This window comes from Protopterus annectens, chromosome 1.part1 (assembly GCF_019279795.1).
Source record: "Protopterus annectens isolate FY-2018-M chromosome 1.part1, PAN1.0, whole genome shotgun sequence".
Taxonomy (NCBI): domain Eukaryota; kingdom Metazoa; phylum Chordata; order Ceratodontiformes; family Protopteridae; genus Protopterus; species Protopterus annectens.
Window position 1 is genome coordinate 1,429,587,329 of NC_056726.1, and position 17,720 is coordinate 1,429,605,048.

The following is a 17,720-nucleotide window of genomic DNA, read 5'->3' on the forward strand; positions in this document are numbered from 1 at the left end:
CTGATCCATTGCCTTATTAGGAAGGAGGGAAGTTTCTTTGCTTACCAGTGGGAGTGGGAAGCACTGAGCGGCCTTTTTGTCCGATTTGGTGAAGTTTCAACCAGAAACTAGTAGCCCATTGGTCGTTTTGGGCCAATTCCTAGCTCCCTTCAGCCCCCTGCTATAAAACATGCTAAGCATGCGTTAGCTGATTTAGCGCGGAGTTGCCACTGTTGCACACAAGAGCAGCAGCGGTTAAACAACGTTAAACTATTCGGGCCATCTAAATTCCACTCTTCAAATTTTCCCTTAGAACTACCTTTCTCGAGCTGTACTGCTGATCTAACCAGCATATCCTATAACTGAAAAGTTCATCTCTACTTGATTCCCAAGTAGACTATTCTCTATCTGTAAAGCCTAGCACTTACTCCTACAGTACTTGCACCTTGATAAAGCACTCTTATTATAGATAGTACCCCACCAGCCTAAAACCCACTTCCCGAGTCCTTTGAAAGTCTCTTTATCTACTACTTCTAGTATGTCGAGGGATCAGTTGCTAGTGTCCTCTCCAGCTCAAGTGGTGAACCTGGGAATATTGAGGCAATGTTACAATTGCCTCATGTACACAGACAATCCTCTCCTTCTCCCACAAAACACAAATACATGCGAGAGATGCAACTATACGGCCAAACTGGAGGCTGAGCTCTCTCAACATAGGACTGGCAAGACCAGACAGGAGGAGAAGGTAACCACACACAATACATACCCAGTCACACATGGTACCATCACAACTTCAAATCATACACATACTCGCACAAAGACATACTCGGAGGCTCTGATCAAAAATTTACCAAAACAGCAGAGGCCACCAAAGCAGACACCCAAACAACTACCACCTCACGACCCAACATATGCAAAGTACAGTTTTGTACCTACCATAAATGTAGATGTCCGAGAGGCATGCATCTGCAGTCCTTACAAATGGGTTGTCCTGTCGTCAGGCAGCCCTTCGGTCGGCCAGATTCCAAAGTCTGGGTCTGGCCTCGGCTGATGTCGCACTTCACCCGACGTCATAGCTGCAGTTCTTCGGGTATAAAGGTATCAGCCGACGCCATTTTCCTCAGTGTTTCTTGCCCCAGATGCCAGGTGCCCTCTAGGAAGGCTAAATTTGGATAAATGCAAATGGTTCCAAACAGTAGAGAGCAAACAAAAAATAAGCATGTATGTACATATATACAAACAAATACACCATAATAGATTCCCCCAGCTAGCTACAAGATGGGCAAATACCCTAGGAGTACCACAGAGGGGAAGGAGGGTGGGTAATCCTGACTGCAGATGCATGCCTCTCGGACATCTACATTTATGGTAGGTACAAAACTGTACTATGTCCTTCAAGGATGCATCTGCAGTCCTTACAAATGGGTAGAATACCATAGCCAAACTGGGGGAGGAGGAATAATAAGATTATGGTGTAGTTAAGATCCCTTGCAAAACAGCAGTGGCAAAACCTGCTCGGGATCTGGAGTATAAGGGTAGATTGTAATGCTTGGCAAATGTATGCACGGAGCTCCAAGTAGCAGCCTCTAAAATGTCTTTGGTAGCCACTCCTCGTAAAAAGCTGTAGTAGTGGCTGTAGCCCTTGTGGAGTGAGGTCTGATGTTTTCTGGAGTTGTCTTTCCATGGTAAGAGTAACAAAATCTAATGCAATTTCCTATCCACTTAGAGATTGTCTGTTTTGAAATTGCTTTTCCTTCCATTCCTGTTGCATATGCTACCAGCAGCTGGTCAGTTTTTCTATTGCTCTTGGTCCTGTCCAGGTAGTAGCGCAATTGCCTATGTACATCCAAGGTATGTAATAGTCTTTCTCCCCTATTCTGTGGGTTGGGGAAGAATGTAGGAAGGTGGATAGCTTGGTTTAAAGATACCCTGGAGACCACCTTTGGCATAAAAGTAGGATTAGTTCTCATGGACACTCTATCTTGATGAAAGATAAGGAAGGGTTGTACTGCCATTAATGCCTGTAGTTTAGAAACCCTTCTTGCTGAAGTGATTGCAAGCAGTAAAGCAGTTTTCCATGATAAGTACTGTAATTCTGCTGTTGCTGCTGGCTCGAAAGGAGGGAGTGTCAACTTTTCTAGCACAAAGTTCAAGTCCCATGCGGGCAGTGGTGGCTTCCTTGGTGGTTTTACATTTTTAATTCCTCTCAGAAACTGCCTGAGTAGAGGATGTGAGAAAACTGGAGGGTCCATGTTGTATTCTGCTGAAATAGCTGATGCATGAATCTTAATGGAAGAATAGGACAGGCCATTATGGAAAAGCTCTGCCAAGTATTCCAGGATGTTAGCTATGTTTACCAGTGACACATTTTCTCCTTTTGCAGCACTCCAAATGAGATATCTTTTCCATTTTGCTGAATAAGTTTTCCTTGTTGAAGGCCTGTGAGCCTCCAAGATAATGTCTTTAACCCTTTGAGATAATTCTGGGTTATTTTGTCTTATGCAATGTTCCAGGCAGTCAGCTGCAGTGTTTTTAGGTTTGGATGCAGGGTTTTGAAGTTGTTCTGTGTTAACAGTAAGGGAACTAGGGGCAGAGGCCATATTTGTTCCCGAGACATGCTCCTCAGTAATGGGTACCAATGCTGCCTTGGCCAGTCTGGAGCTATCAGGATGATCCTTGGACGGTCTTCTTTGATCTTCAATAGCACCTTGTGCATCAAAGGAAGAGGTGGGAATGCATATGCTGTCAGGTTTTTCCAACTGAAAGATAGGGAGTCCACCTTCCAAGCAAGTGGGTGGTATGCCCTCGTGCAGAATTTTTTCAATTGGTGGTTGTGTGGGGATGCGAATAAGTCTATTTCTGGTAGTCCCCATTTCCCTGTAATGGATTTGAAGATGTCTGGATGCAGCATCCATTCGTGGGCATCCGTGGTAGTTCTGCTTAGGATGTCTGCTAGTATATTTTCTTTTCCTGGTACGAATATTGCTTGTAACTGAATGTTGAAGCTCAGGGCCACATTCCAGAGGTCCATTGCCATCCGGCATAGAGGGTATAAATGTGTGCCTCCCTGTTTGTTGATGTACCACATAACTGTGGTGTTGTCCGTCCTTATCAGCAATTGACCCTGTCGAAGAAATGGTCTGAATGTCTGAATTGCCAGTTTTACTGCCAGCATCTCCTTTTGATTTATGTGTAGGTTCAGCTGGTCTTGAGTCCATAAGCCTTGTATGCACTTGTCCAGCATGTGTGCCTCCCAACCGAGGTCTGAGGCGTCCGTTGTGATAGTCTGGCTTGGTTGAGTGTTGTGGAAGGGCAGCCCTTTGTTCGATTGACAGGCCTGAGCCCACCATTGGAATTCTTGCTTCAGGCATGGAATTATTGGAATTTGGGTTTCTAGGCTGTGCTTGTGCTGAGACCATAAATTCCTTAGGTACCATTGTAACTTTCTCATATGTAGTCTGGCATGTGGAATCAATATTATGCAGGATGCCATGTAACCCAGGGCTTGCAGGACTTTCCTTGCTGTTAGCTGGTTCTGCTCTGTTAATGCCATGAAATAGAGAGGAAGGTGCTTCTGTTTTTCTGCTGTGAGGTATGCCATTTGATTTGATGTGTCCAGCTCTGCACCCAAGAAAATTATCCTTTGGGATGGTATCAGCCTTGACTTTTTTATATTGACTGTGTATCCCAGGGCTTGCAATAGATGAATGACCTTTTCCAAATCTTTTATTAATTTGTTTTTGTGGTCCGCTTGTAACAGGCAGTCGTCCAGGTAAGGGTAAATTTGAATTTCCTGAAGCCTGCAATGAGCAATTACTGATGCCAGGCATTTCGTGAATACTCTGAGCGCAGTAGATAAGCCAAAGGGCAATGCTGAGAATTGATAATGCTCTGATCCTGCAAGAAATCTGAGGTATCTTCTGCAATTTGGTCGTATGGGGACGTGCAGGTATGCCTCCTTGAGATCTAGAGTTACCAGCCAAGACTCCTTGCCCAGCATGGGAAGAAGCTGCTGTAGGGTCAGCATTTTGAATTTTGGAACAATGAGGTATGTGTTTAGAGCGGACAGGTCGAGAATAGGTCTCCATTGGATTTCTTTTCTTGGCACCAGGAAAAGTCTGGAGCAAAATCCTTGCCCTTGTTCCATAGACGGTACCCTTTCTATAGCTCTCATCCATAGTAAGTGGTGTATTTGTTCTAGAGCTTTTGTCTTCTGATTTGGAGGTAGGTTTGGCATTCCTCTCTTCCTTGGTAGAGTATGGAAGTGAAACCTGTAACCTTGGTCTATTGTCTGTAAAATCCATTTGTCTCCTGTGATGTGATGCCAGTTTACTGAAAATAAGGCTAGCTTTCCGCCTAAGGGTGCTTCTAATTGTTCCCTGGTAGGCGGTCTCAGAGCCAAGTCACTGTGATTGTCCTGTTGAAGTTGTGGTGGCTGGATCTGTGGCAGTACTTCGCTGGTTGTTAGTCTGCCACTGACGTCCCCTGTAGGCACCTCTGGATTGACCCCTGCCTCTTGGGCGCCTATTCCTACCTCTCTGAGCTCTGGAGGTGTCTGGAAAGGACCAATTCTTGGAAGGCCAGTTCCTACTAAACCTTGGAGGCTGGACCTGTAAGAAATCCTTGACTGTCTGGACAGATTTTGCTTTCTCTTCCGCCTTCTTAAGCACCTGCTGTGCAGGGGAGCCAAACAAATTGAGCTTATCCATGGGAGCATCTAGGAGCTTTGATTTAACATGGTCTGGTAAGGTCTGCTCCTTTAACCATGCATGTCTTCTGATCACTGTACCAGTCATAGCTGATCTAAAGGAAGCCTCCAGTGCATCATAGCCGCATTTTAAGGAATGATTACTGACCTGCTGAATGTTATGTACCATTTCCTGAACATATTTTTTGTCTAATGGTTCAGATGAGGACAGTTTTTTAGTTAACTGATCTAACATAAATTCCTGATACTGAATCATGTGGAATTGACAGTTTAAGGCCCTAGCCGAAAGAGTAGCAGAAGTGTAAACTTTTACCCCATCTCTAAGGCCCTAGATTCCCTTTCAGAGGGGAGGGGGTTTTTGGCAGAGGTAGCTGCTGCAGCCTTGGGTCCCTGGGAGATAGTTTCAGGATCTGCAAAAGGAGCCTTATACAAATGATAATGTGTGTCCGGAACCCTGTAGTACCTGTCGGGCTTAGCAGGGGCCGGAGGAAGAGAATCAGGAGCAGTACAAGCATCATTAAATGCATCATCCACAACAGTAAGTACTGGAGGAATGGCTAAAGGCCTATGCTGTTTCAAATGCAAAAAGGTCCTAAGCCTTTTCCTAGAGTCTGAAAAATCCTGGCCCTGTCATTGAAATTGTTCCCTCATAGCATGCAAGGTTTCCCCAAAAGAAAATTCCTCAGGCGGAGAGGCAGAAGGAATGGAGTCTTCTGCATCAGAGTCCTCATAAGGAGAATAAGGGCCTTCTGGAGGGTTTGTATTATCTGAATCATCAGAGGAGTAATCTGAAGAAACTGGCTCAGGGGGCTCTGCTCTAGGCCTCTTCTCTGGAGGTGGGTGAGAGGCCCTGTCAGGGTGAGGTTGGGATCCCCGGATCAAAGAAATGAGATCCTCTGCTAGACTAAGCATTTGAGGACTAGAGCTAGGCCTGTGAGAGGGGGTCTTAGCAGGCATAGTTTTGGTAGATTTTGCTGCTTTAGCCCTGGCAAAAGCCTTAATCGACATAGATGCAGGGGGCCTAGCAGCTCCACGAGCAGGAGTAGATATATCTAAAGGAATAGTGTCAGATAAATCCTGTGAACCTGCAAGAGCAGGTGGGATTTCAGTAGCAGATTCAGCCATGCTGGTTGAGGCCTCGGCAGGCGGCAAGCTTTCGGCTGAAGGAAGAACCGTGGACTTGGATTCAGTCGAAACCGAGACACTCGCGGTTGACTTAACCACCGTTTCGGCCGAAACCGCGGACCGCGAGTGTCGGTCCTTTTCCTTGCGTTTTTTAGTTAATTGTGAGGTCGGAGTTTCCGACGGCATATTGTAAGCAAAAGCGGAGCCGAAAAACTCCTCAGCAAATTCCGACCGACGTCTAAGCGTCCGTCGGTTGAAAGAAGCACAGGCTAGACAAGCTGCTACATCGTGGTCTGGGTCTAAACAAGGTAGGCAGTAAGAGTGGAAATCTTTATGAGACATTTGTTTCCCACAAGTTAAACAGTTATTCACTTTTTCTGACATCGGCTGAGGCAAGAAAGAGTCCCCAACGGGGTACTTAGCTTTTTAGAAGTCTTCGGTAGTAGTAATCTCTGGTTCTGACCGACCGGCACGTGTGAACAGCTTCTGCTTCGGGCGCCACGCGGCAAGAAAGACTGAGGAAAATGGCGTCGGCTGATACCTTTATACCCGAAGAACTGCAGCTATGACGTCGGGTGAAGTGCGACATCAGCCGAGGCCAGACCCAGACTTTGGAATCCGGCCGACCGAAGGGCTGCCTGACGACAGGACAACCCATTTGTAAGGACTGCAGATGCATCCTTGAAGGACATCACATAGACCACACAGTCAGAGTGTCAAACAGTCACAGCCTTTAAGGCCAAACAAAATGCCAGACACACTTGTCATTGATGATTCCATAGTCAGACACACTGACGTCCCGCTCACCAGACTGAGTAAGGAGAAGGTCACAGTAAGCTGCCTGTCGGGCACTAGAATCCGCCACATAACGCAAGCACTCAGGTCTCTCAACAGCAGGTACAAGTATGACTCAGTCATTGTCCATGCTGGTGTCAATGACCTGAGACGTACCTCCTTGGACTACATGAAAAGGGACATCGAGGAGCTCTCTGATTATGTAGCCCAGGCAGGTATGACCCTGACCTTGAGCAGTATCCTACCTTCACCTAGAATGATGCCACAATACAGTGATAAGATGATCAGCTTTAATAATTGGCTTAAATTCTGGTGTCATTCAAAGGGGATCCAATGTCTGTCTGCCTGGGATGACATGCTGGACAAGCCACGCTGCTTCGCAAGGGACGGCTTGCACCTGTCAACCCTGGGCTTCTGGATATTGTCCAAGGCTCTTGCCACCCCATAGTGCCTTTTTAGGCAAGGCTCAAATTCTAAACCTACCACCCTAGAACACCAAAAAGGAAAAAACTAAGGGTAATGCTGCTCAATGCCAGAAGTCTCAATCTCAAGATGCACGACTCGAGGCTCTTCTCAATATGGAGAACATCGATGTCTGTGCTGTGACAGAAACCTGGTTCAAGGCTCCTGAGAGCACCCCAGCACTAACAGGTTTCACCTCATATCATGCGTTCCGCCCCAAAATCCGGACAACACCAAGAAAGGAGGGGGTGTCCATATTCATAAAGGACACCCACACCTCAAGGTTGGTGGCAACGCACGATGCATCGGAGACCATCCAGGTGCAATTAACCATAGGCAAGACTGCTCTGCAATTTGTAGCATGTTACAGGCCACCCTCTCAAACTCAGGAACCTCACATGGCCTTCCTGAAAACATTGGAGGGATAAATGTATCTCCAAACACCATCATACTAGGTGACTTCAACTACCCTAATATAGACTGGGAACACTACTCAAGCCCGAACACTCTAACCCAAAGATTCCTGGAGTTCATAAACTCAAATGCCATGGAACAACTAGTCACCATCCCCACAAGAGGAGAAAACATACTTGATCTCATCATCACGAACATGGGATCAAAATGTTCAACACCGGAAGTATACCCCTCACTGGTGAGATCAGATCATAAACTAATCTCGCTGGAGTTCCTCATCCCGCCCCCACCTGAAACAAAAAAGACCACAGTGAAAAACTTCTCAAAAGCCGATTTCACACTTCTAAAAGTAGTGTGGTCTCCTTTAAGGCCCCTGAGCCAGTGGTAGACATTACTCAAACCGCTGAATCACTTACAAATGCCTTCTACCACCACCTACAGGACTGCATGGATCAGGCAATCCCAAACAAAACTAAGACTCTCTGTACCAAAGGCAAGCATCCAGTCTGGTGGACCCCAGCCATAAACAAGCTCTACAACAAAAGGAGGAAGCTACTACAAGATAGAGCAAAATCCTTGAAAGGTAAGACACCTTTGATCATTATAAGTAAAAAACTAAGAGCTCTCATAAAATCATCCAAGGCAAATTTTGAGAGAAAAATTGCCAAGGACTCTAAAGACAATCATAAGGCCTTCTTTAGCTATGTTAGAAACCTAGGAGGAAACTCCCAGATATGCTCAGAATTAGTTCAAAATGATGTGAAAATTACACATTGCCAACATACTGGCTGACAGGTTCAGTGCAAACTTCTCCCCCCCCTCCCCCCCAAAAGGAGAGATATCTATTCCAGAGGATTGTAGCCCCCAAACATCTCCAACGCCCAGGTGAGAACTGCCCTCACTAAGGCAAAAAACACAGCATCCATGGGACCGGATGGTGTCCCCAGCTGTGTGCTTCACGAACTCAACGAGGAATTAAACCCACAGTTAGGACAGCTGTTTAATCTTAGCCTCACCTTAGGATACGTACCCAAGGAGTGGCGCACAGCGACTGTGGTCCCACTTCATAAGGGCGGTGCCTCCACAGACCCTGGAAATTACCGCCCCATTAGCTTGACAAGCCTTATCTGCAAAGCCATGGAGAGGATCATAATGGAACTCATAAATAAAGACATAGGGAACTTGCAGACTTTGGATCCAACCCAGTTTGGCTTTGTCAAAGGCAGATCCTGCCTCTTAAACTTGGTTGACTTTTTCGAGACAGTCACCAAGGCCATTGATGAGGGAAAGGCAGTCCATACAGCCTACCTCGACCTGGCAAAGGCCTTCACAATACCCCACTCAGGTATCATCGAAAAACTCATCAGCTTGAATGTAAACCCATACATCACAAGATGGGTTGCAAACTGGCTAAGTGACAGAACCCACAGGGTCAGAGTTGCTGGAGCCATGTCAGACTCAAAGCCTGTCACAAGTGGTGTCCCACAGGGCTCAGTCCTGGGTCCACTCTTGTTCGGCATCTACTTTTCTGAAGTACAAGCAAACACAGGAGGGTTATGGCTGACAAAGTTTGCAGATGACTGCAAACTGGGCGCCATAGTCGAAAACACATCTGACACAGATATCCTCCAGAAGGGCCTCACAGAAACGGATAACTGGTGCCAGAGCCATGGCCTGAAGTTAAACGCCAAAAAATGCATAGTCATACCCTTCGGGAAAAACAAGGTTACCCCTAGTTACCATATAGGTGGCAATCCACTGAGCACAGAAAAAGTCATCAGGGATCTGGGGACCCAGATTGACAGTAGCCTTTCGTTTGACACTCATGTTGCTAAAGTAGTTAGGAAAACCTTCTATATCGCCCACCTGATCATGAAGGGATTCACATCTAGATCAAGGGAGGTCATCGTCCCCCTGTACTCATCACCCATTAGACCTATGACTGAGTACAATGCCCCATTCGGAATGTATCTGACCAGACACCTGCTGCAGCTTGAAAGGCCCCAAAAGTTCCTCACCAAAAGGATAAAGGGTCTCAAAAATATGTCTTATGCTGCCCGACTGAAAGAACTCCAGCTCTATTCAGTCTCATACCGCTTGCTCATAGGTGACCTGTGCCTGACATATAAGGCCATGTCAAACCCAGATTTGATGAATATGCTTCACCTCAAAAAATCTAGATCCCTCAGAACCACAAGGGCGGGAGACTTAAACCTTGACACGATTATAAATAGAACGTGCTGGAGGGACAGATTCATCACCAAGAGACTCCCTATGCTGTGGAACAAAATCCCGGTACATGTGAGGCAGAGCACCTCGCTGGCCTTGTTCAAGAGGAATCTTGACCAATGGATGGGAGATCGCAGATATACCCCAGGGATTACTTCAGTGTCACTGCTTGACAGAGGCACAGCAAAATGATAGGCATAGTTTTTATTCAAACTAAAGGGGTGGCGAAAGCCACATAACTATGGGCTAGGCTTATAAATGCCCTTGGGCAGATAGCCTAGTATGAACCTATGAACCTATGAACCTATGATACTAGTGCTTGATATAAGATGAAAAAGCCTTGAATTACCATCTTCTCATTGCTAAGTAAGATGTACACCCTATCTGAAAGGAATGAGATGAGTATCCCTATGAATTTATGCCTTGAAATGAAAGAACTCTAATTAGGGTTGTATTAGCATCTACCAATTTATGAGGCCTGCCAACCACTGATGTATAAATAAGGCCTGCTCAGGCAGCTTTAGGGGTTACATCATGCAACAAGGTAAACCAGTACATGAGGCACACAGCCAGAAATCTGTCATTGTCCAGGTGGACTTGCTGACACCTACTAGACTGGTCAGTCATGGACATACCCAGACAAATCAAAATAAAATCATTATGAATCACCACATCCTCCCAACATAATGACTTTAACAATGTACTAGCAAGGAAATCTCAAGCATAAAGACAAGTGAACAAAGTTGCCTAAATGATAAAAGAATAAAAGTCACCATGTGGCATCCTATTGGCTTTCTGTGATCTTTCAAGACCATCTGGTATTCTCCCAAACTTTGAACATTATATTTGTCACCCAGTGACTCAAGTAATCCTTAAGCCCCAGCCACTAGTTATCTGGCTAACCTTCTCCAATTAATCACACTTCTCGAGGAATGAATGGTCCAAGCAGTTTCACCTCTAGTGACAATTGGCAAAACCTGGCAAACTGAAAACAAGGCTGGCTGTCATTTATACCATTATCACAAAAAGGGACATGCATGCTTGAAAAAATTAAATTGATTTGCAAACACAATGATGATAGCAGCCTAATGATGCAGTACACCCATTTGGACTTGGACAAGGATTTCTTCAGGACATGGACCACAACAAGATTGTTTGAACAAAAGGAAATCCTGCAATTTTATAACCATTCATTCCACACTAATGTAGTAATCCACACTGGAAAAATCACAAGGAAGGTGATGTCCTTCCTCCTTTCAATGGCCCAGTACTCAGGCCATTTGGCAGTGAACCAAGTACCTTAAAAGTACTCACCCATAACAATACCAGCTGATGAGTTGGTGAAAAGATGCTCCTCCTCAGATGTCACCCAAGGTGATTTCCAAATAAAAACTCCACTAAACAGGCTTAAAATTGTAAACCACAGGCAAAGTTAAGTTTGCTTGTTATTCATGCACTAAAGTGCTTAAGTTTCTTACCTTCAGTAAATTAGAGATAGATCAAAGGAAGGTCCTACCTGAAGCAATGGCCCTACCATCAAAATTCAATAACCCATAGAGGTGCATGATGTCACCCAAGAAATTTCACAATTGATCATCTGAGATGATCCATCTTGTCTGCTGGAAGCTTGAAGGACATTGTTATAATATTTACTACTAAGCCTAGAAATGTCAGTTCCAGACTCAGTCCTTCTAACTTGTCCGTGAGCAAAGGTATCCCAATTTAGCACAAAGGTCCATGACTTTGACCTCCCCTCAGCAGCCTTTCCCCGCTATCAGAAAATCATTGAGATACTGAACTGCTGATTGAGGGGAGGGGGCGCTCTTTGCTCCCAGCACCAATGTATGCCTGTACTCAAATCATTAAAGGTAGCACAAGCTACAGAGCACCTAATGGGAATCACGTTGTCAAAAATAACGTATCATTAAGCTAAAAACCTAGAAGGGGCCAATCCTCTTGCTTGAAAGACAGAAGGCAAAAAGCTGACTGGATATCTAGTTTGCAGTATTAGGGATTTGAATACCTCAAAATTACCTCAGCTGAGTGTTACAAAGAAGAATACTATACTTTAGAGCATTCTCTGTCAATGAATTAATTGACAGAAGCAACATTAGGGTGAGAGAGGTGATGAATCAATCTAAACTCCCCTTTTTTCTTTTTTAAAGTAGATCCAGGAGAATGCAAAAAAGGACCTAATACACTGCCAGCTAATACCTCATTGTCAATCATTCTAGAAGCAGTTTCTTCATGGCCCTTGATAGACTACCCCTTTTTACTTGGCAAGCTTCCTAAATAACTAAGAAGTAGGCAAGCAGGGTAATGCCAGAATGGGATCCTTTTCCATTATACAGTATAGAGTCGATTATCCAAACTAAGTGGGACCTAGGGTAGTCCAGATAATCAAACATATAACTGAACAGGATAAAAAACTTCTAAAAATCCTGTTTTTTTTTTTCTGCACGTAGGAATACACTTTTTATCCATTCAGCAATTCCAGTGTACAAGAAAGAATATTTTTCATACATGAGCTGGCTACAAGCTCAAAAAACATGCTTAAGCTAATATGTATAATGTCTACGTATTCAGACTTTATGATTTTTTCCTACCCGGAAACTTTGGAAAGCTGCTTCTGATAATTGACGTTTCAGATAATCATTTGGATAATCGACTATCTACTGTAATGCCCATAAATATCATGAAACCAAACAAACAGATGTCCCAGTCCCTAGCCACTGCTTTGGCTGATGCTTTTTTCCACAATGGCTGTCACGCCTACCATTTAGATCATTTGCCCTGGATTCTCAGCATTGGTTATAGTCTGAATACTCTTAGTATCAACTAAATCAATTATGTTCAGAAAATCTCTTCTATGGATTTCCTCTTTGACATTTGTCAGGATGTGGGCGATAACGTGGGAACCAGGGGATATGGTACAGGAAGATTTTATAATGGGCATTAGAGGCAAAAACTGGGTGATTTTTCCATTCATAAAACATGTATCCTATGAACAGATGGTTTATATGAACTTTGCTGAGAGGACAACTATCAAAACATTATTTCAGAAGGAACAACTTTCATCAAAAAACATACAAATTACCATCTAAATACACACACACACACACACACACACACACACACACAAACATATGTATAAATATATATATATATATATATATATATATATATATAGATAAAATTGCCTGTTGCTTGGGAACTTACAAGCAGAAGCAACAATTGTACGCATGCACAAAAGATAAACAAATTCCAGACATTTTTTTCATAGTCATCACAGATGTGAGAACCAGCAGCATGTGTTCATACTGACTGTATTTTCATGTAGATGAAGCAGCAGGATTTGTACATTTGGTTTGCACATTTGTGCAAAGGAAGACTAGGAGTACCGCCTATTAACTCTAAATCTTACCCTAAAACATTAGATTTCTTACTTTGGGAGAAAATATTTCCTTATTAGTTAAAACTTTGTGCCCACAAAATAAATGCTAAAGAGCTGTAATCAGAAAAACACTTTATATATTTGTGTGTCTAAAATGTTGACATTGGTTAGACAGAAGGATAGATAAATAGATAGGTTAAGAGATAGACAGAGAGTTAGTTAAATAAAAACATACATGCATGCATACATACATATGTGCTGATGTATAAAAGTCACCACAAGCGGAAATGGTGAGTGCCCACCAGTAAAGTGTGATTTCTATCAAAATGCATGCTCATTTCTAGAAAACCTTATTTTTCTACTGATACTTTTAAATAGAAATTACTGTACTATACCTTTTGAACAAAGAACACCTGCCACAGTTGAATATCCACTAGAAACATTCATTATTCTGTTCCCACTACAGGATTCTATCGCATTTTCAGTTCCTGAACAGATGCCCATTTTGATCCACTCAGATCCAGACCTGACAGCAAAGGGAAACTCATTAATAGCTGCTGCAGCAGATCCACATTGCAGATTTTGACATACAACATTGGCTTTATTAATATTCCATTCTTCAGGTAAAACAGATTTCGCTGCAGAGTTGTAAGACACTTCCACTCTTCCTACACACTGTGATCCACCATCTTGAAGTTGAAGTGCCAATTTTCCTAAAATCCAAAAAAAAGTTTTATGTTCTGCAAGGAAAATATATTGCTATGCACACCTAAGTGACACAATAAGTAATAACAACTGAATACAAACAGTATCAAAAAAAGAAACAGGAGAGAACGTCACCTGTCATTGCAATGGAGTGCATGATAAGAAATCATTTATTTGTTTTCTCTGTGTAACATGCTTCACTTTATTATACTGAAATCTTTTCACTGTGAAGCCATAACTGGCCTTATGCATAGGTGAAATAAGCATCACCTACATTGTCACCTTTCTTCTGGTTATTTATTTATTCAACAAAATCTCCTCTTTCCTCTTCCATCCAACAAGAAATGCGATTGACAAAGGGATTCTTCTAGCCATACCTCTCAACCAGGAAACATCTAAAATCTGGACAAAGGCCCATAAAAAGTGGTATAACTGGATAAAGGGGACAGCGATTAACATACAATTTACATACATAATTATGTAACCCGGCCCACTCCATTGGAATTATGGCATACCATTATTCAGACACAAATTGAAAAACAGACAAAATATTAAATGCAAAATTTAATCAGAGCATTCTGTAGATTTGTAGGCTACCTGGCTTCCTCTATCACTCGACTGGATTCTAAGAACTTTTAAATCTCTTCTACAATGTCACTACCTTAATAATGGTATATGTTCCTGTAACCACATGACCAAGCCATCATAAACTAAGTTAATCTCCCACTTTTTCATTCCATCCATCTCAGTTTAAAATCTCTAATTTTACTTTACATTACTTTTTACCTCCAGAACTGCCCAATTTAGCTTTTTAGAAATGTATATGTTGAAATAATCTATTATCTGTATGATTTTTGTCAATTTATTGCATATTTTTATCCACAATGTAGTTTGTCTATAGTACTTTGAATATTATTTATGTATTACATTTCTGTATTTGTATTTTGAGCTTTTCTTCCCAGGCTTCCACTGAAAATGGGTTTCTGACCCAGTGGACTTTCACGGTCATGAAATGTCAATAAATAAAATAAACTGTAAATAATAAAGCATTTGTACCCTTTTGCAAATTCGGTCCAGTTCATGTTCATATTTGTTTTTTACTTCATTCTAGCTGTCTAAAAAGTTCATAATTTTCTATGCAAACCTTATTTAGCCTCATTTAAATAAGAATTAGAATGGAGTTTTAATACTGGATTAAAGCCCTCAAAAACTATGCTGTGCCTCCTACTGGTCAGCCCTAGAAACTTCCCAGTAACGTTCAGTAAAAAATGAGCCACTAAAATAATAAAATCCCATTGGTAACTTAGATACTCAAAACATGCAAATTAATTATTATACCATAACCCCCCATTAATATTGCAAAACGTGCACGCTGATTGGTCAGCCTGCATGTTGTAAATCAACTTATACTAATGGAAAAAGGTCCGGTCGCCCGTAGTCTTTGAATCCTTGGCTGTACTGATTCTTGTTTGTCAGGGCAGGGGTTAGGCTTACGATGCTGATGTCATTATACATGCCCCTGCATGTTGATGATGTTGTGGAATACACTAGCAATGAGCAATGATGTCAACATTAACTAAAAATTGTAAGTACATTTTAAAAAAATGTGATTTCAAGGGGCCACTTGGGAATTTGTGGCACCCCATTATTTTAGCCTCAAAACCAGCAAATTCTGAAGAATTCGATATGGTTGAGAGGTATGCTTCTAGCGCAATGTGAGCACTACCTACGTTTTGTAGCATTTGGCTCCAAAAGAAACTTTACCAGCATTCTCCAATTCCACCTGTTGCTTCATTACCTTTCCCCAAAGTATGAACACTACAGTCTTACAATGTTTGGTTTCCATATTTTCTGGCTTTTGAAAGAAAAATCCTGCCCTTCTCTTTCCTCTAGCTTACTTAGACAGGCTCTGTCATATAACCTTAGATCTCATAGCCACTCAGTGTCTGTCTTGCAAGTAGCTAAACCCAGACTTCAGTGCTCTAACTACTCAATTTCTACCCTTATACCCAAGCTCCGGAAGGATTATCCCTTGTATCTTAAAGACCTCTCTAACTACTCCTTTTTACAGTACAACTTAAAGGACATCTCACAGCACATGCTGCCTATAAATGCACTGTTTCAGGTATCATTTTCATTACAGTATCTCCTCTCTAACTCCTAACATGTTGCTACTCAAACTGATGTAAACATTGTATATAGTGGTTTCAGTTGATTACCTTCTTAAATAATGTTTTTCTATTGTATTTTAACTATTCCTTTGTTTTACTGTGCCCTTTTAGTCTACAAATGATTCTTATTTTTTTCCACTTGATGTGTGTTCACATTCCATGACGAGGCTGAAATTAGTCCAATGGAATGAGTACTCTACCCCATTTAAAAAATAGATTTGTATGCATTTATTTACTTATAAGTAAGTTTTTTTTGTTTATAAATTAAACAAGTAAAAGAAAAGTGGGCCCAGATGTGTGGCTTTTTAGGGACATTTCTATTTCTTCACCTGGCAAATCAACGTGTAGAACATTTTAGTCATTACCATGTGAATGTAAGAAGTAAAAATCCCATAAACATTGAATAGTGAACAGAAGTAAGTAGTCATTGTGGATGATAGCTGCAGTAGGCAGCATGTGCATGAAGTAAAATGTCTGTTTTATTTATTTATGTATGTATGTATGTATGTATTAATCCTGGCAGGCCACCTGCTATGACGAGTAAAATCATCTGCCAAGCAAAGTCTCTATCAATGGCCCTTAATTTTACAGAATGTTCCTTTCGTCTGATTTTGCAGAGCATCTCTAATATTATTTCATATAAAAATCTTTGATTTCTCTGGTAAATGGCTGAGGATTTTTGTCAAAGTCAGTAATGTCAGGCATTAGTGTTTCATATTTAATTGTTCAGAAAAATAAATGTTGATATAGAGAATGTTCTGTTTACTATAAGTAAATTAGTGTAGCATTTAAAAAGTGTCCCTAATTTACCCCTCCATCATTTTTGACATTGTCTCTCACCATTAAGAAAGTCCATTGAGAGCTATGAATGCCTTTGTTTGTCCCACGTTTTGATTTTTATTATAACAACACATTAGCTCTTTTCAAGCCAGAAGTATAAGGTTCCCATCATTAAATAATTACAGACATTTAAAGTTTCTAACTTCATATTTTTCAGAAAAGGAACTATATAAGAGCAATATTTACAATCTGTCTCTAAGCTCTGGCCTTTCTTTCCATGCTATGTTTGGCTTTGCACCTGATTCTTTGACTATGAAGTTGAAAGAATTATATCTATGATGTGCACAAGCAAATTAATTAGAATTGCATTGTTTGTCTGTGGAGAAAAATGACTAACTGATATTTATTCATCATGCTAGGTTTGCAAGACTAATGTGATTTGTGTGAAGCAAAGTGGAATGCTCTAATATATGGGCACAGTTTATGTGCTCAATAAAACTGGAATTTATTCCATGGCCATTGTTCTTGTTACAAACAGACATCTAAAATGCATACTGATGTGACTATAATTTCCTGAAGGAGGTAGGAACTGTCTGTGGATGAAAGTAACTAACCTCTTGTCATTTGCTCAGTTTAAACAAGTACTGATCTGGCCATGCAAGACTAATGTGTATTTCTGTGAAGTAAGATGGAATGCTTTATTATTGCTACTGTTATTTTTTTCTATTTATTACAATCCAATGCTTGTCACAGTAAAGTAGATGTAATTGAATGTTTTAGATGCCATCTGTAAACTTACCTTTACTGTTCACAGCTAAACAGTCACTGATCTGGATTCTCAGGACAAGTTCCTTACAGTGCATTTGGTACAAATCTATGTAAAAGTAGCAGTGCTCTGAGGTATTTGTGTGTGTGTGTGTGTGTGTGTGTGTGTGTGTGTGTGTGTGTGTGTGTGTGT

The 17,720-nt window shown here is 41.8% G+C and overlaps 1 protein-coding gene across 1 annotated transcript in view; it reads right to left on the reverse strand.

Moving 5' to 3' along the window:
* The window catches only part of LOC122816347 (deleted in malignant brain tumors 1 protein-like), a 144,727-nt gene that overhangs the window by 27,328 nt on the left and 99,679 nt on the right, over positions 1-17,720 (reverse strand). Inside the window, exon 4 of the mRNA XM_044089081.1 lies at positions 13,502-13,819. Coding sequence (XP_043945016.1) covers positions 13,502-13,819 — 318 coding nt within the window. The remainder of the gene's footprint in view (positions 1-13,501; positions 13,820-17,720) is intronic.